At 46.4% G+C, this 22,663-nt stretch overlaps 1 protein-coding gene across 1 annotated transcript; it reads right to left on the reverse strand.

Annotated features, from left to right (window-relative positions):
- Window positions 1-4,581: 4,581 nt before the first annotated feature.
- LOC145822028 (uncharacterized) lies at window positions 4,582-20,298 on the reverse strand. Its single transcript, XM_082918599.1, has 3 exons — window positions 18,403-20,298; window positions 15,292-17,883; window positions 4,582-4,725 (listed from the first exon to the last, which is right to left on the reverse strand). Exons 1-3 carry the CDS (start codon window positions 20,296-20,298, stop codon window positions 4,582-4,584), a joined length of 4,632 nt encoding a protein of 1,543 aa, XP_082774725.1.
- Window positions 20,299-22,663: the final 2,365 nt, after the last annotated feature.

Below are 22,663 nucleotides of genomic sequence, written 5' to 3' on the forward strand. Positions count from 1 at the left end.
AATTCCTTATCTGCTTCTCTGATGCGTCAATTGAAAGATATTTTGTTGAATAAAAAAAATTGTAAGATATTTTAACAGATTTTAAAATACAAAAATCACAAATTATATGATAAGAAAATAATAAATATTCTCATACTTACCGGTGACACTGGAGAAAATTGTCTCATTCGTCCAGTCATCGGCCATTTGTGAGCTCTCTATACATGCATTTATTTATTTTTTACTTTTTATTCTCAACAATAAATATATGAACACAATAACAACAATAATAAAAAATTCCAGATTGGTTTTTAAAATGCTGACAACATTACATTCATCCTATGAAATTTTTGGAGTCTAACACTGTACAGGGGCGAAATATCCTCTGCTTTCCGTACTCCTTGTGCTCCAAGCTTCTCTTGAGGGTGTCTACCTGGCAACACAGAAACGGTGAGCTACCCGACGGTGGTGTGCCGGATAGACCCTCCGACGATCAAGTCAGTCCACTTGAGGAAGGAGAAGACAGATAGAGAGAGAGTATTTTCTTTTAGGGGAGAAGTTGCATACCTCTAACGTTAGTCTTCCACCATATTTCTAGGCTGGCCATGCAGCCTCAAGATTGCGCACGCACTACATCCGCTGTCCTTCTCTGGACAGGTGGTCGTGCTCGCCTCCCACCACCTTACGCGTGTAAAGGCTTAGTCCTTCCACTAGTACATGCAGAACTGTCCAACGGTATTGAGGCGTGCGTGGAGCAGATGTCCTCTCCCTCGCGCCATTGGCCCAGGTGGCACACCTAACCGGAGTACCACGACCGGCCTATCTCTTGCAAAGAACTGTCACCACAAGCACTCAACCGAGCTATGCCCCACCGGACTGCCCCTTGGCAAAGGGGCAGAGGGGTGATGCCCATGGGCCGGGCTGGTATTGACCGGTTTATCGTGGCATACCGGCCTCCGTCCGTTCTACCTTCATCCGAGGTTATCTGGAATCTGCCCATCTCGACTAACCGGTCAGAGACGTGCCATCCCTCACTTGTCCATTGTTTAGCCCGAGCTACCCGTAGCCCGGTCTCGCCATTTGGCTGTGTGCCCTGCCAAATGTTTGCTAGTCGCAGCTCGGCCAGGCTTAGTTCACGCCCGGTCAGCCGATCTTTTCGATCGAGCAAAACAGACCCACCGGCCGTCTCAGTAGAGGAAATAGCACGGCGCCGTGAGGTCTGTCACAACCCGTCCTATCTTAGCTCGGCCGTACTAACGGCGCAAATCTCCCCTCTCAATTGCCCCTTAATCCCATCCGAGTTATCGTGATTGGGATTATCTCCGTAACCGAGCCAACGGTTAGTGAATTGCATCCTTTCCTGGCCGAGCATGATTGGGGCGATATCTGTCGCCGAGCTATATCATTTGGTCGGTCATTTCCACTGCAGTCTTGTCAAGCGCCGTACCACCGTACTGACAGACGCGTTCTCAGTGCCACGTGGCTTCACGCCATTGGGTCGTGCAGCCAGCTGTTCCGCACGCGCAAAATTCAAACGGCGCAGCCGTTTGGGTTTTCCCCCCCTTTTTATGCACAAACGAAGGGTCAATTCGACTCTTACAATTGTTCATCTCTCCTTTGAGCCTAAACCCTAACCTCATAAACTCCATTTCCTTCACCACCGTCACCGCTGCCTCTCATTTCACTCACCGTTTCTATTACTCCTGAAGCTGCGTTCAAGCTCGCAGGGACTGCTTCACTTCGCATCCGTTCTTGGTGAGTTGTTTACCCTTTTACTACTTTTTCCTATAGGCTCTTCAATTTTTTGTGCTTTCGTTCTTTATTTTCTTTGCTTGGAACCTTCCAATATCTCCTTGATGTGGGGTCTTGGCATATCATAGGGAAAACTGTAACTGGATGGGTATATGGGGCCATCGTGCCCCCGATTCTCCTTGGTTCGAACAAACGAACCTTGAACTCAGGATGAACAAGATGAACAGGATGAACACTGTGCACGACCGAGCTAAATGCTCATTTAGATTCGTAATTATGCCTTCAACCGATCAAAAATGGTTTGTGGCTTATTGCTGAGGTCTCAACCGAGTTAGACACTTAGTTAGATCGGTAAGTAGGAACTCGCCGAGCTAAAACTTGAGATCTCCACTTCAAACCTTAACCGAGCTGTAACTTCTTTGAATCTCCTTTCTGGACCTTACCCGAGCTAGAAGTGGAGAGTTAGAACCGAACTAGGAAATCGACCAAGTAGCATAGCCGAGGTAGGGGTCGAACCGGCCAGACACCAATAATCCCTTCACTGAGCCAATTCCCATAGGGGCCGCGCAATTTATGCCATGCTAACCCTTGAAATTATTTTTTAACATGCAGAACAAATAGGACCGACCAAGCCAGTCCAGCACTAATTGGTGGAGCTCAAAGTCCGAGCAGACCCACCAACATTTTTGACCGAGATATACACTATATCAAATAAAACCGAGATAGATGGGGAAGTACCACTATATGGTTAGCTCGCCCGGTACGATGGCCGAGTTTCGCACGGATTACAACATCCCAGATGACGTCATCTTAGAGCTCGCCAAAAATGGAAACACCCCTTGGGGAGATCTAGACCGGTGCCCCTTTGCGGTCGTGTCAATAGTAGAGGGAGGGCTCCACTTCCCGGTCCAGCCCTTGATCTGCGAATTTTTGAGACAGACAAGGCTTTGTCCGACCCAAGTTTCAAATAACACTTACAAAATAATAAACGAGGTCGCCGAGCTGAACCGGAGGCTCGGTCTGGCTGAAATTTTCTATCAGTATAGTCTTAGTAGAAATAAAAACGGGCTTTGCTGGAACCTCAAAGTGAAGAAGGGCCGAGCAAAATTAATAGAGGGTAACCCGGACAAGGAGACCAACGACGAGGACTTCTTGTGGGTGTCCGGTCGCTATGAGGACACCGAGGCACCCATACCGAGATGGTATATTAGAAAGGATTTTGGCAGTGTCGGTGAGTTACTCGGCTGACCGCGCTATTTTCTTTATGCATCAATTACTTTCCGTGCTGATCTAACACTTGTCTTCTTTTTGCAGATAAGCACCTAGCAGCAGACTACCACCAGGCCAACCAAGGGACCATCAGAGCCCTGCTGCGCCATCCTACCGAGGAGAGGGAGGCTTCGAAACTGCTCGGCTTCGAACAAACCTACCACTACACCGCACCGCGCAAGAGCCGGGTTACCGACTTTCTGCGTGAGCCATCCCCAGAACCAGATCCAAACCTACCACTGATCAGGCTTGTTCCCCTCACCGCCGAGCAAGAAATGGCGAAGATTAGGGCAATCAAGTCCATGATTACTGGTGAAGAGGCCGAGTCCCAAACACTGGAGGCAACTGGGGTGACATCCTCCACACCCGCCGGGCAACAAGAAGGGGCAGTACTGGCACTTGCCAGCGAGCAACCGGCTGGTCGGTCCAAGAAGCGGCAGAGGAAGGAGCAAACCGGGCCACGTCTGGCAGATGAAGATTCTACCGAGCTCGGGGACCAGACTGAGCAACCGCAGACCGGTAGATCCAAGGGCCCAACCACCCCCCCGGTCTGGGCGCCCGAGTTCAAATATCAGGGCCGAGCAGTTTCTGCTGAAGACTCGGTCTATGTGGACAAGGACTACTCACTTGGTTTCAATTTGACCAAGGGGCTGATCTTGCCCGCTGATATGAAAAAACACGACGAACTTTCCGACCTCAAGGTCCTCCGCTCGGCGGCAAAATCCATAGTGTTGGTAAGTTCTCCATTCTTTGCTTCGAATTGTTTGCCCGGTTTTTGCTCAGTTTTTTGAATACTGACGATCTCTCGCTTGTTTTCAGGCCGCGCAAAAGAACTATTTGGCCCACGACCGAATGATCAAAGTGCGGCAGAGCCTGCGGGATGCCATAGCTGAGAATAAGGCACAAAAGGCCGAGATAGCGAAGCTTAAAGCTGCGCAGGAAGCAGTTGAGGCCGAGCGAGATATCCTGAGCCAAAAGGTTGACCGAGCTAACGAGGACAAACTTTGGGCCGTGAAGTCGATGAAGGCTCGGTATCTCGCCAAGCTGAGGAAACTGCGCGATGCGTACAAAGCCGAGAAGGACAAGGCCGTAGATGATGCAGAAGACTAGGGATACGGGCAGGGCGAGAAGACCTACGAACGGCAGGTCCAAGCGACCAAGGACATCTTTTTCCAGTGTGGCTGGAAAGCTGCCGTGGAGAAAGTTGGTCTTGGTTAGGATTCTGACATGTTCATCAATCCGTCTGCTGCCTATATCCCGATCTACATGCAGGCGTACTCCAAGTCCACCCAAAACCGGCTCATCGCGGAGGCAAGGAAAAAGGCCGAGGAAGAAACCGTCGCGGCGAAACAAGCCGAGCAAAATCCTCCCGAAGCATCTCCAGATGCGGAGGAAAAGGCTGATTGGGATGTTGCCGTGGTGGAAGGCACTGACGATGACGCCGAAGAAAACCTACCCGAGCACAATGTGGGGGAGGCCGAGCAAACTGTGCAAGTTGCCGAACAAATGGTTGACGTAGAGTTGGATTGACCATTTTTTTTTTTTTGGAATGTAACCGGGCTATGCCCCCCCGTCTTGTACTTAAATTTCCTTTATCAATGAAAATTTACAACTTTTTGCTCGCTCATCTTCTATTTCTGTTCGGTTTGCATCTGCATGGATTCCTTGATTCAATTGTTGACAATTCACAACTGCCAGGTCGGCTGTGCCGTACAGTTTGCCGAGCTGAAATCACCTCAAACGTTTTCTAATCAGAACTAGTAGTTCGGTTCCATGAACTTTCAAATGAACTAACATTTTAACTCTTCCGAGCAAAATCTGCTCGGCCTTAATTCGTTTGTACACTTCATATAATTTCAACGTGACCGAGCAAAATCAGCTCGCCTTTTAAGTTGGGTAAGCCACCAACATTTCTTTTAGGCCGAGCAAATTCAACTCGGCTTCTTATCGGTTGGACAAAACTCCAACATTGCAAATTCTGCCGAGCAAACTCCGCTCGTTTTCCATATTAAGCAAGACACCAATATGTCGACTAGGCCGAGCAAAATCAGCTCAGCCCTTACACTGGGCAAAACACCAATGTTTCAGTTAAGTCGGTCATGACGCCAACATTTCAACCGGGCGAGCAAAACCAGCTCGACCCTAATGCGAATTGGGCCATACGCCAATTACATCGTCGGACAATGCACCAACTGTTTGTGCAGTCTGCATTCATTTCGGCGAGAGAAAATCAGCCCGGTCCCATTCAGGTCGGTCTCCCTGCCCCTGGCATCCATAATTGCCTTGCGTCCTTGCGATGTCATTGTACAAAGATGTAATACCAAACAACAAAAGGGCTATTTTTCATTACAAAAACATTGCTATCATTTACATCAAGTGTCAAAAGGGTAAAGGTCTAGAAAAGCTAAACAACACAAATAGATTACATCCTAAAAGTAAAAGACCTTAAGGTTGGCCGCATTCCATGGTCTGGGGACAACCTTGCCATCTAAATCTTCCAGATGGTATGCCCCTTTACCAGCAAGACCACTCACCTTGTATGGTCCTTCCCAATTTGCACCGAGCTTTCCTTCGCCGGGGACCACCGTATTGCCAAGCACCTTTCTTCAGACCCAGTCCCCAATCTTGAATAGCCTGGGGTTGTAACAACCCTCATACTGTTTACTGATTAGGGACTGATTGATTACCGATAATCACCGATTACTGCTAAACGGAACTGATAATGACTGATAACTGACTGATAATTGAACTGATTAAAGTACTGAACTGACTGACTGAAATTGGAAACCGAATTGATTGAGTATATGCTAGTTAAATTGCATTCTATCTGTTTGACTGTATGAATATCTGTTCATGCTTATATGTTTAAACTGCTAATTGAAGGCCTTATCGGCGGCCGAATTAGAAATTGATTGATGTTTTATGATCCACATAATTAATGTGAATTTATGGTATACTTACCTGAAAACTGATTAGGTATGATTAAATTAGATTAAAACAAGCTAATTAAAGAGTTGGACTTAATTACCAAATTGCCACCTTTAGTGGTCCACTCAATATAACACATTTGAGTCTCATTTCATACACATTCATCAGCCATTTCCCTTGCCATTGCCGACCTAGAAGAGAGTTAGAGAGAGAGAGAATTGTTCTTGTTGTTTTAGCTTGAGAATCTTGAAGAATTGAAGGAGTTTTTGTACATTTGAGCTTCCCTATCCTAAATACAAGACTAAAGGTAGCTCCATTGTCTTCTTGTTCATGTTTTGAGTTGATTCTTGCATGGTTCATGTTAATTTGTAGAGCTAAGTCATGATTTGGTTCATTAATGGTGGATTGAAGCTCAATCTTTGCATGCATGTTAGTATTGTTGGATTTTGAGTTGAGTTCATAGCAAAATGTTACACGCATGTTCATGTCTTGAGTGTAGTCCATGATTTCATCATGTTTTGAAAAGAATTGGCTCTTTAGAGCATCAAATCGAAGCTTTGAAATGGTTTGAATTCATGCATGTTTGCATGTTCATCTTGTGCTTGGAAAAAATGGTTTAAATTGAGTTTGAATTAAACACCCTTGGGCTTTGATTTCTAAAAATTGAGCTTTGAAACATGATATTCTATGCGTTTATAAATGTTTTCCAGAAAATGGGCCCAAGAGGATTGGTTTTGATGCTTTTGAGCTTGGTTTTGAACCTGGAGCTCGAATCTGGGATTTCCAGATTTCAGTCGTCCGCTCGAGCGGGGGAAGTGCCGCTCGAGCGGGAAAATCGAGCTTCCAGCATCTTGCACTGTTTTACAGTCCGCTCGAGCGGAGTATTGGGCGCTCGAGCGGAGTCATGTCTCAAGCTCGAGCGGGCGTCGAGCGGGGATTTCACCCATCCAGTACGCTCGAGCGGGAAAGTTTACGCTCGAGCGTGTACCTTCGTTTGCCTGTACGCTCGAGCAGGGAAACCTACGCTCGAGCGGGACTCTGTTTCTCTGAAAATCCTGAAAATGCTTTTAAATGTGCATTTTTGCATCCTCATCCCATCCTAGGCATTCTTAGGCCTAGTTTAAGACATTTAGATGAGGATATCGTTGTAGAACACACCAAGGCAAATTAGGGATTAAGTTATGATATTTCCCAACTGTGTAGCTTAGTGTGTTCAATCTGTTAACTGTGTAGGGTTGGCAACTGGGGAGACACGCTCTAGCCTACTGTAGCCCAAACTCTGTGAGTAACGATTGTGTAAAGATATGTTCACAAATGATTATTTTCTGAACAACTGAACTGTACTGTTTTCTGAACTGATTACTGTTAACTGAATGAATGTATGTCCTTTATTTCTGAACTGTACTGTGGCATCCTTAGCACCTACTGTTTACTGTTACTGTTACCGAGATCTCTGTCGGTTCCCTCGTGGAACCACTACTGTTTACTGACTGATGGCCATCATTACTGTTCGGTCTTTCAAGACCTACTGTTACTGTTATGCTAATGGATGTACCACATATGACTGTTTACTGTACTGAATGACCGAAATACTGATTGAATTGAACTGTTTTCATTACTGTAAGGACATTCATTCTAAACCCCTTTACGCTTTATGTTATTCACTGGGCTTTAGCTCACTGCTCATATATCTATGTAGGTGTACAGGCACCAGACCGCAGCTAGAGGCGTCAGGGTTACTCCAGTTTTGTCAAGCCAGCCTTTGTGCCTCACTGCGAGGTTCCGAGTTGCCATGCTATGGCTTGGGGGTGTTTTGTCTGTTTTTCCCCCTTCTGTACTGTTTTACTGTTTTGTATAGACCGTACTGTTTTGTACAGACGGAATGTTTTCTGTACTGTTCTGTAGGGTTGAGTCCCTGGTCGAATGGATGTGAATATTGTACATACTGTTCTGTACTGTTTATGTGTGAATGTATGAAAAGCCTTTTTGCATACAGACTGTCACAGCTCAATGGACACTATTTATTTACTGTATTGGCTTCCGCCAGGCCCTGTACTCTGTTTTACTGTATTACTGTTTTGCAGGCCTTCGGTAATCTCGGATTACTGGCCGGTTACGGTGCTAAACCCATAGGGCCGGGTTTGGGTCGTGACAGAGTGGTATCAGAGCGATACTTACCACGAGTTATACCGCACACACGTGTCCAAATGAGCTATAGGGTGTCCTAGAAAAGTTATTAGGGCATCTCATGAGCATGTTAAGTGTGTGGTTATGTTATGACTGAATATCTGCTAATGTGTTAAACTGTTAAACAAATGACTGCTTATGTTTGAAACTGTTATAACTACTTATAGTGAAATGGACAATACAAATGAACCTGAATCCTCGTCTACCGAGGCAAGAATGGAAAGAATGGAAAGAATGATAGAACTGATAACTGCTAGACTGGAACAACAACAGAACCAACCGCCCCCACCTCCTCCTCCTCCTCCTCCGGTACAGCCGGAGCCTAATGTGAATGTGGATGATGGGGATATTATTGCTCTCACCCATAAATTCAGCAAGATGAAACCGCCATCCTTTCAGGGAGGCCTTGAACCGTTAAAAGCTGAAGCTTGGGTTCTGGAAACAGAAAAATTATTCGAAGTGTTTCCGTGCTCAGAAGCGAATAAAGTACTGTTAGCTACCTTCACCTTACAAGAAGAAGCTAGAAGGTGGTGGATGTTGATCCGTGATACAAATGCTGTTATGACTTGGGCTCAGTTCAAGGAGTCCTTCTTTGAAAAGTATTTCCCTCAGTGTGTTAGGGATAGAAAAGTGACTGAATTTGAACAGCTGAAGCAGGGCACAATGACTGTTGCGGAATATGAGACGAAATTTACTGAGCTTGCCCGTTATGCACCGCACATGGTGGATACTGAATATAAGAAGGCCAGAAAATTTGAAGGTGGCCTTAATGTGGCAATACTTGACCGGATAAATGTTTTGAAACTACCGACTTTTGTGGGTGTTCTCGACCGGGCATTGATGGCCGAGTCGAACATTGCGGCAATGAAACAATCTGAAACACCAACAGCTGAATGGCATGGAAAAAGGCAGGGCTTCAAATTCAAGAAAGGCAAGCACAACCCAGCCAACAAGAAACAGAATACGGGGTTGACAACTAGCCCCAGCCAAGGGAGTGGTTTCATACCACCCTGTCCTGAGTGTGGCAACAGGCACAAAGGGGTTTGTCACAAATTATCTGGAGCCTGTTACAGGTGTGGCAAGGTGGGCCACATGGTTAAAGATTGCCCTTCTGCTCCTCAAGGCAATAGCAAAGCTGCAGCCAGCGGCGCAGCATCAAATGCTCCACCAAAGCCTAACTCTAAAGCTACCGGGAAAGAGCCTGTGAGGCAAGGCCGAGTGTTCGCACTAGTACCGGGAGATGTGCAGAATACCGAGACCGTTGTGTCAGGTATCCTTTCTATCTGTACGCAAAATGCATATGTATTGATTGATTCGGGGTCTACGCATTCTTATGTATCGCATGCTTTTTCACGGAAATTGAATAGACCCTTAGAACCTATGAACTATCTGCTGGCCGTATCATCACCCGTAGGGGGATCCATGACATGTACTTATATGTACCCCGCATGTGAAATCATTGTTGGGGATATGCATCTGTTTATTGATTTACTGCCATTGAACATTGATCATTTTGATGTAATATTGGGGATGGATTGGTTACAAAAATATTATGCCACTATTGACTGTGCGACCAAGCAAGTTGTTTTCCGTCCACCTGGTTTGCCTGAATTTGTGTTTAATGGGAGTGGAGTAGTACCTCCTCCGTATTTGATTTCGCCAGTGAAAGCTGTTAAATTAATTAGAAAGGGGTGTAAAGGATATCTGTGTTCTGTACTGACTGTGTCTACTGATGATAGTATTAAAACTGATGTGAATTGTATTCCTATAGTCAGAGAATTTCCAGACGTTTTTCCAGATAACCTTCCAGGAGATTTGATTGATAGGGAGATTGAATTCACCGTTGATGTGATTCCCGGAACACAACCAGTTTCTAAAGCTCCTTACCGAATGGCTCCAACTGAACTGAAGGAGTTGAAAGTGCAACTACAGGAACTACTGGATAAGAAGTTCATCAGACCTAGCACTTCGCCATGGGGTGCTCCTGTTTTGTTTGTCAAGATGAAAGATGGCTCACTGAGACTGTGCATTGACTACCGTGAACTGAATAAGGTAACTGTAAAGAATAAATACCCATTACCGCGTATTGATGATTTATTTGATCAGCTACAGGGTGCACAAGTGTTTTGTAAGATTGATCTCAGATCAGGGTATCATCAACTGAAGGTTAAACCAGAAGACATTGATAAAACTGCTTTTAGAACAAGGTATGGCCATTATGAATTTTTAGTTATGCCTTTTGGAGTCACGAATGCACCAGCTGCTTTTATGGACCTCATGAACAGAATTTTTAAACCATACCTTGATGACTTCATTGTAGTATTTATCGATGACATATTGATTTACTCCAAAAGTATAGAACAGCATGAACATCATCTGAGACTTGCCCTACAAACCTTAAGAGAACAGAAACTGTATGCTAAGCTGTCTAAATGTGAATTTTGGCTTGACCATGTTATGTTTTTGGGGCATGTTGTTAGCAAAAATGGAATTTCTGTTGATCCGCAGAAAATTGAAGCCGTAGTGAACTGGCCTAGACCGACCAATGTGACTGAAGTCCGAAGCTTTTTGGGACTGGCTGGATATTACAGAAGATTTGTCAAAGATTTCTCCAAAATTGCCCTACCACTGACACAGTTAACACAAAAGGGGACATCATTTGACTGGACTGACCAAAGGGAATCTGCCTTCCAGGAGTTGAAAACTCGATTAGTGACTGCACCTGTTCTGACTTTACCTTCAGGTACGGATGGTTATACTGTATTTAGTGATGCTTCTCATAAGGGTCTGGGGTGTGTTTTAATGCAGAATGGGAGAGTTATTGCGTATGCTCCCCGACAACTGAGACCACATGAAAAGAACTACCCGACCCATGATCTGGAACTTGCTGCAGTAGTATTTGCACTGAAAATCTGGCGTCACTATCTGTACGGGGTGACATGTGAAGTATACACCGACCACAAGAGTTTAAAGTATTTCTTCACACAGAAAGAACTGAATATGAGACAGCGGAGATGGCTGGAACTGATTAAAGACTATGACCTACAGATATTGTACCATCCGGGAAAAGCCAATACCGTTGCCGATGCATTGAGCCGGAAATCGATTGGAAACTTAGCCTGTTTGCTTACAGGACAGAAAGAGTTGCTTTGTGACCTTGAAAAATCTAAAATTGAAATTGTTTTGAGAGAACAAGGTGGAATCTTAGCTGCTATTTCTGCTCAACCGGCACTGATTGAAGAGGTTAAAAAAAAACAGCAACTGGATGATTTCTTGAAGAAGATCATCGAGGAAAGAGAATCCAAACAGAGACCGGGATTCAAATTTGAGAATAATGTACTGAAATTTCAAGAAAGACTGTGTGTACCAAATGACACTGAACTGAAAAGAAGAGTTCTGCAAGAAGGCCACAATTCGAAATTGTCTATCCATCCGGGGAATACGAAAATGTACCAAGATCTGAAACAGAATTTCTGGTGGCCGGGAATGAAGAAAGAAATTGCCGATTTTGTATCCAAATGTCTTCATTGCCAACAGGTCAAAGCGGAACATCAACGACCTGCCGGACTATTACAACCCCTACCCATACCAGAGTGGAAATGGGAGCATATCACCATGGATTTTATTGTGGGATTACCTCGCTCCAGAAAAGGTATGGATTCAATTTGGGTTATTGTTGATAGATTAACCAAATCTGCTCACTTCTTACCTTTCAAGACAATCTATAACGCGGACAAATTGGCTGTCATCTATATTGATGAAATTGTAAGACTGCATGGAGTGCCTGTGTCTATTGTTTCTGACAGGGATTCGAAGTTTACATCGAGGTTTTGGCAAAGCCTACAAACTGCACTGGGTACTGAACTGAGACTGAGTAGTGCCTATCATCCTCAGACAGATGGCCAATCAGAAAGGACCATCCAAACTCTGGAGGATTTACTGAGAATGTGTGTCCTTGATTTTCAGGGAGACTGGGAAAGTCATCTGCCATTAGTTGAATTCGCCTACAACAATAGCTACCATTCGAGTATTGGTATGGCGCCTTTTGAGGCATTGTATGGCAGAAAATGTAGATCTCCAATCTGCTGGGCAGAAGTCGGAGATGTGCCTTTGCTTGGGCCCGAGATTGTGTATGAAACAACTGAAAAAGTGAAACTGATACAGCAAAGACTGAAAACTGCACAGAGTAGACAGAAAAGTTATGCAGATGTCAGAAGACGGGACAGAGAGTATGAAGTGGGTGATCACGTTTTTGTGAAAGTGACACCAATGAAAGGCCAGACTCGTTTTGGAGTCAAAGGCAAGTTAGCACCGAGATACGTCGGACCATATGAGATCATTGAGAAAATCAATCCGGTGGCGTATCAAGTTGCGCTTCCTCCTGAAATGGAGCACATGCATAACGTCTTCCACATCTCCATGTTGAGAGATTATCTCCGGGATCCCTTCCATGTGATTGAGCCTACTCGGATAGTGTTGGGTGATGACTACACTTACGAGGAACGGCCTATACAGATTGTAAACCGACGAATCAAGAAACTGAGGAACAAAGAGATCCCGTTAGTGAAAGTTGACTGGCAAAACCACGGTGGCGTGTATGCCACTTGGGAAAGGGAAGATGACATGGCCAAACGATATCCTGAACTGTTTCCACTGAATCCTGTTTTCTTCCAGAATGAAGGTAACTCGAGTTTAGAGGACTAAACTCTTTATAAGGAGGGGAGACTGTAACAACCCTCATACTGTTTACTGATTAGGGACTGATTGATTACCGATAATCACCGATTACTGCTAAACGGAACTGATAATGACTGATAACTGACTGATAATTGAACTGATTAAAGTACTGAACTGACTGACTGAAATTGGAAACCGAATTGATTGAGTATATGCTAGTTAAATTGCATTCTATCTGTTTGACTGTATGAATATCTGTTCATGCTTATATGTTTAAACTGCTAATTGAAGGCCTTATCGGCGGCCGAATTAGAAATTGATTGATGTTTTATGATCCACATAATTAATGTGAATTTATGGTATACTTACCTGAAAACTGATTAGGTATGATTAAATTAGATTAAAACAAGCTAATTAAAGAGTTGGACTTAATTACCAAATTGCCACCTTTAGTGGTCCACTCAATATAACACATTTGAGTCTCATTTCATACACATTCATCAGCCATTTCCCTTGCCATTGCCGACCTAGAAGAGAGTTAGAGAGAGAGAGAATTGTTCTTGTTGTTTTAGCTTGAGAATCTTGAAGAATTGAAGGAGTTTTTGTACATTTGAGCTTCCCTATCCTAAATACAAGACTAAAGGTAGCTCCATTGTCTTCTTGTTCATGTTTTGAGTTGATTCTTGCATGGTTCATGTTAATTTGTAGAGCTAAGTCATGATTTGGTTCATTAATGGTGGATTGAAGCTCAATCTTTGCATGCATGTTAGTATTGTTGGATTTTGAGTTGAGTTCATAGCAAAATGTTACACGCATGTTCATGTCTTGAGTGTAGTCCATGATTTCATCATGTTTTGAAAAGAATTGGCTCTTTAGAGCATCAAATCGAAGCTTTGAAATGGTTTGAATTCATGCATGTTTGCATGTTCATCTTGTGCTTGGAAAAAATGGTTTAAATTGAGTTTGAATTAAACACCCTTGGGCTTTGATTTCTAAAAATTGAGCTTTGAAACATGATATTCTATGCGTTTATAAATGTTTTCCAGAAAATGGGCCCAAGAGGATTGGTTTTGATGCTTTTGAGCTTGGTTTTGAACCTGGAGCTCGAATCTGGGATTTCCAGATTTCAGTCGTCCGCTCGAGCGGGGGAAGTGCCGCTCGAGCGGGAAAATCGAGCTTCCAGCATCTTGCACTGTTTTACAGTCCGCTCGAGCGGAGTATTGGGCGCTCGAGCGGAGTCATGTCTCAAGCTCGAGCGGGCGTCGAGCGGGGATTTCACCCATCCAGTACGCTCGAGCGGGAAAGTTTACGCTCGAGCGTGTACCTTCGTTTGCCTGTACGCTCGAGCAGGGAAACCTACGCTCGAGCGGGACTCTGTTTCTCTGAAAATCCTGAAAATGCTTTTAAATGTGCATTTTTGCATCCTCATCCCATCCTAGGCATTCTTAGGCCTAGTTTAAGACATTTAGATGAGGATATCGTTGTAGAACACACCAAGGCAAATTAGGGATTAAGTTATGATATTTCCCAACTGTGTAGCTTAGTGTGTTCAATCTGTTAACTGTGTAGGGTTGGCAACTGGGGAGACACGCTCTAGCCTACTGTAGCCCAAACTCTGTGAGTAACGATTGTGTAAAGATATGTTCACAAATGATTATTTTCTGAACAACTGAACTGTACTGTTTTCTGAACTGATTACTGTTAACTGAATGAATGTATGTCCTTTATTTCTGAACTGTACTGTGGCATCCTTAGCACCTACTGTTTACTGTTACTGTTACCGAGATCTCTGTCGGTTCCCTCGTGGAACCACTACTGTTTACTGACTGATGGCCATCATTACTGTTCAGTCTTTCAAGACCTACTGTTACTGTTATGCTAATGGATGTACCACATATGACTGTTTACTGTACTGAATGACCGAAATACTGATTGAATTGAACTGTTTTCATTACTGTAAGGACATTCATTCTAAACCCCTTTACGCTTTATGTTATTCACTGGGCTTTAGCTCACTGCTCATATATATATGTAGGTGTACAGGCACCAGACCGCAGCTAGAGGCGTCAGGGTTACTCCAGTTTTGTCAAGCCAGCCTTTGTGCCTCACTGCGAGGTTCCGAGTTGCCATGCTATGGCTTGGGGGTGTTTTGTCTGTTTTTCCCCCTTCTGTACTGTTTTACTGTTTTGTATAGACCGTACTGTTTTGTACAGACGGAATGTTTTCTGTACTGTTCTGTAGGGTTGAGTCCCTGGTCGAATGGATGTGAATATTGTACATACTGTTCTGTACTGTTTATGTGTGAATGTATGAAAAGCCTTTTTGCATACAGACTGTCACAGCTCAATGGACACTATTTATTTACTGTATTGGCTTCCGCCAGGCCCTGTACTCTGTTTTACTGTATTACTGTTCTGCAGGCCTTCGGTAATCTCGGATTACTGGCCGGTTACGGTGCTAAACCCATAGGGCCGGGTTTGGGTCGTGACAGGGGTGTACTGCCTTGTTGTATTTTTTGGAGAGTTCCTGTTGATAAGCCGCTATGTGGACTAAAGCCCGCTCCCTTCTTTCCTCGGCCAGGTCTAGCTCCAACGCCACTGCTTCATTGTTCAGATCTGGCTCGAAATTCTCAGACCGGATGGTTGGCATGCCAATTTCCAGCGGGATGACGACCTCCATGCCATAGGCCAAGGCAAATGGTGTCTCTCCGGTCGACCGCCTTGGCGTGGTGCGGTATGCCCAAAGCACATTAGGGAGTTCTTCAGCCCACTTCCCCTTGGCCTTCTCAAGCCGCTTCTTCAACCCGTCCAGGATGGTCTTGTTCGACGCCTCGGCTTGACCGTTGGATTGTGGGTAAGTCGGTGTGGAGTTGTAGAACTCGATCTTCAACTCTTCGCAAAACCCGCGAAAGAGTTTACCATCAAATTGAGTGCCATTATCTGAGATGAGGGCCTTGGGTATACCGAAATGGGTGATGACGTTTTGCCATACAAACTTCTTCACGTCCTTTTCCTTTATGGTCGCTAGTGGCTCGGCCTCAACCCACTTGGTGAAATAGTCGGTGGCGGTGATGAAGAACTTGCGATTGCCCGGCGCAGCTGGGAGTGGCCCAACAATATCCAACCCCCAAAGCGCGAACAACCAAGGACTTGTGAGAGGGAGCAAATCTCTAACCGGCTGGTGGATCTGGTGGGCGAACTTTTGACACTTCTCGCACCTGCGAACATATTTTTGCACATTTGCCTGCATGTGCGGCCACCAATATCCCTGAGCGATTGCTCGGTAAGCCAAGGATCTGCCCCCAGTATGGCTGCCACAGATGCCCTCGTGTATCTCGTAGAGAAAAGCCTCCACCTTGGTGGGGCGGACACATTTCAAATACGGCCCGGTGAAAGATTTTTTGTACAAGGCCCCGGATGAGGAGAGCCAAAACTGCTCTGACTTTGCTCGGATCTTGTGTGCCGCCTTCTTTTCTTCTGGTAGAATTCTATGTTTTAGGAAGGCGATGATAGGATCTATCCAAGAAGAGCCCAAGTCGGTGAAGAGTACCTCGGCTGATTCTGGTTCCTCAATGCTTGGCCGAGGTAAAAATTCTATCATCAAGGGGTTGGGAAAAGTTGTCTGGGCAGAAGCAAGTCCGGCCAATTCATCAGCTGCACTGTTTTCCTCGCAGTCGATTTGTTCCATCCTTATTGCAGCGAACTTCTTGATCTCTGCGCGTACCAGCGCCTGATACTTGGACATTCTTTCGTCCTTTACCTCATACTCCCCTGAGACCTGATTGACCACCAACTTGGAATCACTGAATACAATAAGGGCTGTGGCTTTCATTCTCAGCGCGCTTCTTAATCCGGCAAGGAAAGCTTCATACTCAGCCTCGTTATTGGATGCTGGGAAGCCGAGTGTAATTGCCTGCTCGATGATCAGCCTGTCCAGTGAGTTCAGCACGATGCCCAGCCCGGCCCCATGTCTGTTGAATGCCCCATCAACGAAGAGCCTCCACATCTCGCCAATAAACAGCTTCCAGCAATCAAAGGGGTTCTGGGAGCTTCTCAATTCCAAGTCTCTGATCGGTTCATTCTGGTCCCTTTCCTTGTCTTGGTTGGGTTCATCATCGTCGGACTTTGTTAGTCCAGTCGTGCTTGTCCCTTTTCCTACTTGCGAACCAACACTCGTTTCTGTTGCCAGAACCATGGGTTGTGCTAAATCCGCACCAACCAAATCAACCGGGCATACTGGATGCATCCCAGGGGCAAATTCCGCCACAAAGTCGGCAAGTGCTTGAGCCTTGATTGCGGTGCGCGGTCGAAACTCGATGTCATATTGTCCTAATTCCACTGCCCATTTCAAAATTCTCCCAGTGAAATCCGCCATTTCAAAAAGCACTTTAAGCGGGAACTCGGTTAACACAACTATTGTATGGGCATAAAAATAGTGTGCCAGCTTTCTTGATGCCATCATTAGGGCCAGCGCCAATTTTTCCAAGGGAAGATATCTCGTTTCGGCTGGGAGAAGAGTCTTGCTTACATAGAAGATCGGTAGGTGTTGGATGCCTTCAGCACGCACCAATACCGCGCTGACTGCGTGTTGAGAGACAGCCAAGTAGAGGTACAACTCTTCGCCCGGCTGAGGTGTGACCAAAATAGGGGCTGAGGAGAGATATGCTTTCAGGTCTGCTAGTGCGCGGTCGCACTCGTTATCCCAGAAGAACTTGGATTTCAGAGTTTTAAAGAAGGGCCTGTAACGATCAGAAGACCGGCTGATAAATCTGTTCAACACGGCTGCCATCCCGGCAAGATGTTGCACGTCCTTCATGGAGTTGGGATGCTCCAGGTCTTGTATAGCCTTGATTTGTGATGGGTCGGCCTCGATTCCCCGGTTCGTAACCAGAAAACCCAAGAACTTCCCAGTGCCAACTCCGAAGGCGCATTTGGAGGCGTTCAGACGAAGCTTGTGGCGCTTTAGGATGGCAAACATTTCTGCTAGGACGACGAGGTGTTGGGACTTCTCCCTACTCTTCACCACCATGTCGTCGATATAGGCCTCCATCGTTCGGCCCAGAAGAGGAGCGAACATCTTCGTTACCATCCTCTGAAAAGTCGCCCCGACGTTCTTTAGTCCAAACGGCATGACTTTGTAGCAATATAAGCCTCTGGGGGTTGTGAACAACGTGATCTCTCTGTCCGGTTTATACATGGCTATCTGGTAGTAGCCGCGATATGCGTCCAGGAAGCTAAACCTCTGATGGCCAGCGGTTAAGTCCACCAGCTGGTCAATTCGTGGGAGAGGAAAGCTATCCTTGGGGCAAGCTCGGTTGACAGTCTTGTAGTCAACGCAGACTCGCCACTTGCCGTTCTTCTTCGGAACAACCACCGTGTTGGATATCCACCGAGGGTATTGCACCTCCTCTATGGCCCCAGCTTCCAACAAATTCTTTACTTCTTCTGCCACCACTTCAGCATGGTGCAAGGCTGAGCGGCACGTCCTTTGAATGACTGGCCGTGCATTGGGGAAGACATTCAACTGATGACAAATAAAGCTCGGGTCAATGCCAGGCATGTCGTAAGGCGTCCAGGCAAAGGCCTCCAAATTAGAAATCAAGAAGTTGACATAATCCATCCGCTCGGCGCTAGACAAGGACGATCCCAAGAGGAAGAATTTAGTTGGATCGTTCTCGTCAATGTGCACTTCCACCAAATCTTCGACCGACTTTTCCTCGGCCTTTTGTCCTACGTCTTCAAGGACCTCTTTACCCTCGGGCCCTTCAATCATTTGGACGAACCCTTTGGCCGCTTGGCTGCCATTTACCGCAACGAAGCATTGTTTCGCCATCACCTGGTCCCCCCAAACTTCCTCTATTTGTCCGCTTGGTGCCGGAAAGCGCATGACTTGGTGGAAGGTCGAAGTAACTGCTTGCATGGCGTGCAGCCAACCCCTGCCTAAGATCAAGTTATAAGTCGATGGAACTTTGAGCACCCAGAACTCTACTTGCTTTACGACCGATCCCGCTTTGACCAGCAAAATAATCTTTCCGATTGGCCATTCTGGCTGTGAGTTGAAGCCGACCAAAAGGGACGTTGCGGGGGCCAAGTCCTTGTCTTCCAACTTCATTTGTTTAAACGCGTCATAATACATAATTTCTACCGAACTCCCCTGGTCGATCAAGATCCTCTTGATGTCAAAGTCTTTGACGCGAAGAGTGACTACTAAAGCATCATTGTGCGGCATCTGAACTCTTTCCAAGTCCTTGGTTGAGAATGAAAGGATGTCCCTCTCTTCAGTCTTTCCCTTCTTCACAGCGGGCTGAACAGAGAGCACTTCCCTCATGTGCTCGGCCTTCTTGATCATCCCTTTCAGTTCGCAGACCCTGGCCGGTTCAATGATGCCGTGGATGACGTTGATTACACCTTGCGGAGGCACCTCTAGAGCGGCCAGGCCGTTCGGCTCGGCTTGATCTGCTGGCGTGGCCTTGATGCCCCCATCTATGTATTGGTCATGATGCCCCGCGGCCACCAGCTCCTCTAAGTGTTGTTTGAGCGGCAAGCAGTCCTCTGTTCGGTGCCCCCGTTCTTCATGAAAGGTGCAGCGATATTTTGGATTGAAGCCCCTCTGCGCAGCCCCCAACTTGGCCGGCCAACGGACGAAGGATTCACCTCGAATCTCTCTCAAAATGCGGTAGATGGGGATTTTAAAGACCGTGGTGATTTCAGTCCGTGCCTTCAATTTTCTTTTGGCATCCTCCGCTGCATCACGGGGAGTGTCAGCCCGGTCATTTCGGCGGCCCTTGTTTCTGTCATCACGGTTTGATCCGTGGCGCTGATCTTTTGACCGGTTGTTTGGGCGGTTATCCTCCTGCCTAACCGAGTGAACTTTCCCCGCCACCTTTCTGTCCGCCGCGACTGGATTAGCCTTCTCGGTCGTGGAGGCGGCATCATCCTCCACGCGAATATGCTCGTTGATCCGCTGCATCAATGACTCCATGGTTGTGGGTTGATGCATCGTGAGTGAATCTCGCAGCCTATGTCCGACTGGGAGACCCCGTTTGTATTGAGTGATCGCTAAATTGGTGGGGCAGTCAAGGATCTCATTGTAAGTTTCCCAGTATTTCGCATTGTATGCCTTCAACGAACACCCAGACTCCATCTTGACGCCCAGGAGATGGTCGACTTCCTTCGGCGTTCGTGTGTTGGTTTTGAATCTGGTGACGAAGGCTTCTGCTAGTTGCTGCCATCCCTCAATACTCCCTTCCGGGAGCCTTTCGAACCATTTCAAATCCAGCTCTCCCAAGCTTGCTGGGAATATGAGGCACATCAAGACGTCATTGCTCCGGTGTCCAGCCATTACTTGCCGGTAATGGCTCACATGCATGTACGGATCTGTCTTGTCGTCGTACAAAGTGAACTTTGGCTGGTGGAATCTAGCGGGGAGTGGCGTACTCTCAATCTCTGGAGACAGCAGCGTGGCTGTAAGTCGCGCCAGCTCTTTGTTCACCAGCGCAGGGGCCATCACTTTGGGGGCTGGCATCGCCACTTCCTCACTACAACGAACTGGAGCACTTAACCTCTGCAATGCCGGCACTCTCTGAGCCTCCCGACGGCGCGCCCTCTCCTCCAATACATCCCTCAAGTCCCTGGAACGTGTGGAGAAAGAGGATCCCGACGTCGGCGTCGGGCGTGAGGGGCGGTAGGTGCTGTCGCGAGAGAGGGTCCTGCCCTCTCTTAGGTCGAAATCCCCAGCCCCATAGTTCCTGGTGATGGAGAGAGAGTGAGTCCTCCCCTGACGGCGACTGCTACTACAAGGGGACGGGGTGCGCTCACTGAGGTTGCCCTCTCCAACAACACCCTTCCCTTTAATCTGGCGTTTCAGCAGCTCCATCTCCGCCGCCATCTTGCGAATGAGGGCGTCTCGGTCCTTGAGTTTGTGCTCCAGGCGCTGCGAATGGGACTCCCCCCGGCGTCTGCGGCTCTCCGGACTCAGCGAGCGATCAGTACTCCTCCCGTGTTTGTCTCGCGCATCTCGCGAAGGGGTCTCTAAGCCCGCCATGGCTGGAATATTCGGAGGACCTTCTCTCAAGCGGACGTACTCAGGTGTGACGCCATCAACGACGGACAGTGGGGCTTCGCCGTTGTTGGCCATGGAAATGGTTGAAGAAGCTCTAAGAACAAGGGTTGAGTATCAAAGACTTCCCACAGACGGCGCCAATTGTACGGGGGCGAAATATCCTCTGCTTTCCGTACTCCTTGTGCTCTAAGCTTCTCTTGAGGGTGTCTACCTGGCAACACAGAAACGGTGAGCTGCCCAGCGGTAGTGTGCCGGATAGACCCTCCGACGATCAAGTCAGTCCACTTGAGGAAGGAGAAGACAGATAGAGAGAGAGTATTTTCTTTTGGGGGAGAAGTTGCATACCTCTAACGTTCGTCTTCCACCATATTTCTAGGCTGGCCATGCAGCCTCAAGATTGCGCACACACTACCTCTGCTGTCCTTCCCTGGACAGGTGGCCGTGCTCGTCTCCCACCATCTTACGCGTGTAAAGGCTTAGTCCTTCCACCAGTACACGCAGAACTGTCCAACGGTATTGAGGCGTGCGTGGAGCAGATGTCCTCTCCCTCGCGCCATTGGCCCAGGTGGCACACCTGACCGGAGTACCATGACCGGCCTATCTCTTTCGAAGAACTGTTACCACAGGCACTCAACTGAGCTATGCCCCACCGGACTGCCCCTTGGCAAAGGGGCAGAGGGGTGATGCCCATGGGCCGGGCTGGTATTGACCGGTTTATCGTGGCATACCGGCCTCCGTCTGTTCTACCTTCATCCGAGGTTATCTGGAATCTGCCCATCTCGACTAACCGGTCAGAGAAGTGCCATCCCTCACTTGTCCATAGTTTAGCCCGAGCTACCCGTAGCCCAGTCTCGCCTTTTGGCTGTGTGCCCTGCCAAATGTTTGCTAGTCGCAGCTTGGCCAGGCTTAGTTCACGCCCGGTCAGCCGATCTTTTCGACCGAGCAAAACAGACCCACCGGCTGTCTCAGTAGAGGAAATAGCACGGCGCCGTGAGGTCTGTCACGACCCGCCCTATCTTAGCTCAGCCGTACTAACGGCGCAAATCTTCCCTCTTAATCACAATTGTGATCACAATTAGGTTGCATGGATTTTCATTATCTTTCGGTCAAGGTTTTGCACCCACTGTATGTCCATTAAACGGCCTCTCTTTCCAGAACCCTAAATATTGCAGGACTAACTTTTTGATCCATACAGCAAGAAGATCCAAGTAGTAGTCCAACCCTACAAGTTATTGACTCAACACTTGAATTGGAAATCGAAACTCAATCACTTTCACTTTGCCCCAGACCTGTCATGCAACTATCATAAACCAAGCTTAAAAGTAAGGCTGGATGTAGGGTTACCTCAACGACTCAACCCGCCCAATCCGAAACGATTCACATATAAATAGACAGTTTCGCAATATAATGTGACCGGATACGGTTTGAAATATGACATGATTGCAGGTTGCGGATTTAATCCGCATCTATAAGAATACGTCCGCACTTAGACCTTTTATTAAAAAAAAAACTTGGACCGTTGTTGTTTTATTATTGCATTTTGGATGAATATAAAAGTTAATGAAAAATTACTTTTAGGTAAGCTTAGGATTTTGAATTATTTTACTTTAATTATATTGTTGGGTAGTAGATAATGAATGAGATTGATAATCTAGTTTAGGATTTTGAAAGATGTTTAAAGTTTAGGATTTTGAATGATTTGTTTGTGTTAAGAATTGATTTTGTTATGTTTTTAATTTTATAAGTTTTGATTAATTAATTATTAATGTTAGAGCATTTTAAAAAATGTGAAAAAAATTGCCCAAAATAA

Source organism: Camellia sinensis, chromosome 3 (assembly GCF_055761805.1).
Source record: "Camellia sinensis isolate YWXY chromosome 3, ASM5576180v1, whole genome shotgun sequence".
In the NCBI taxonomy this organism is placed as follows: domain Eukaryota; kingdom Viridiplantae; phylum Streptophyta; class Magnoliopsida; order Ericales; family Theaceae; genus Camellia; species Camellia sinensis.

Excerpts from the sequence above, each read along its gene's own strand:
- LOC145822028 (XM_082918599.1), bottom strand. The coding sequence starts at position 20,298 with ATGGCCCCTGCGCTGGTGAACAAAGAGCTGGCGCGACTTACAGCCACG. Across the intron at positions 17,884-18,402 it reads GCGCCGAGCGGATGGATTAT|AGGATGGTAACGAAGATGTT; the intron begins GTCAACTTCTTG and ends GCGACTTTTCAG. Across the intron at positions 4,726-15,291 it reads CCAAAAAATACAACAAGGCA|CTCGGCAAACTGTACGGCAC; the intron begins GTACACCCCTGT and ends AGGTGATTTCAG.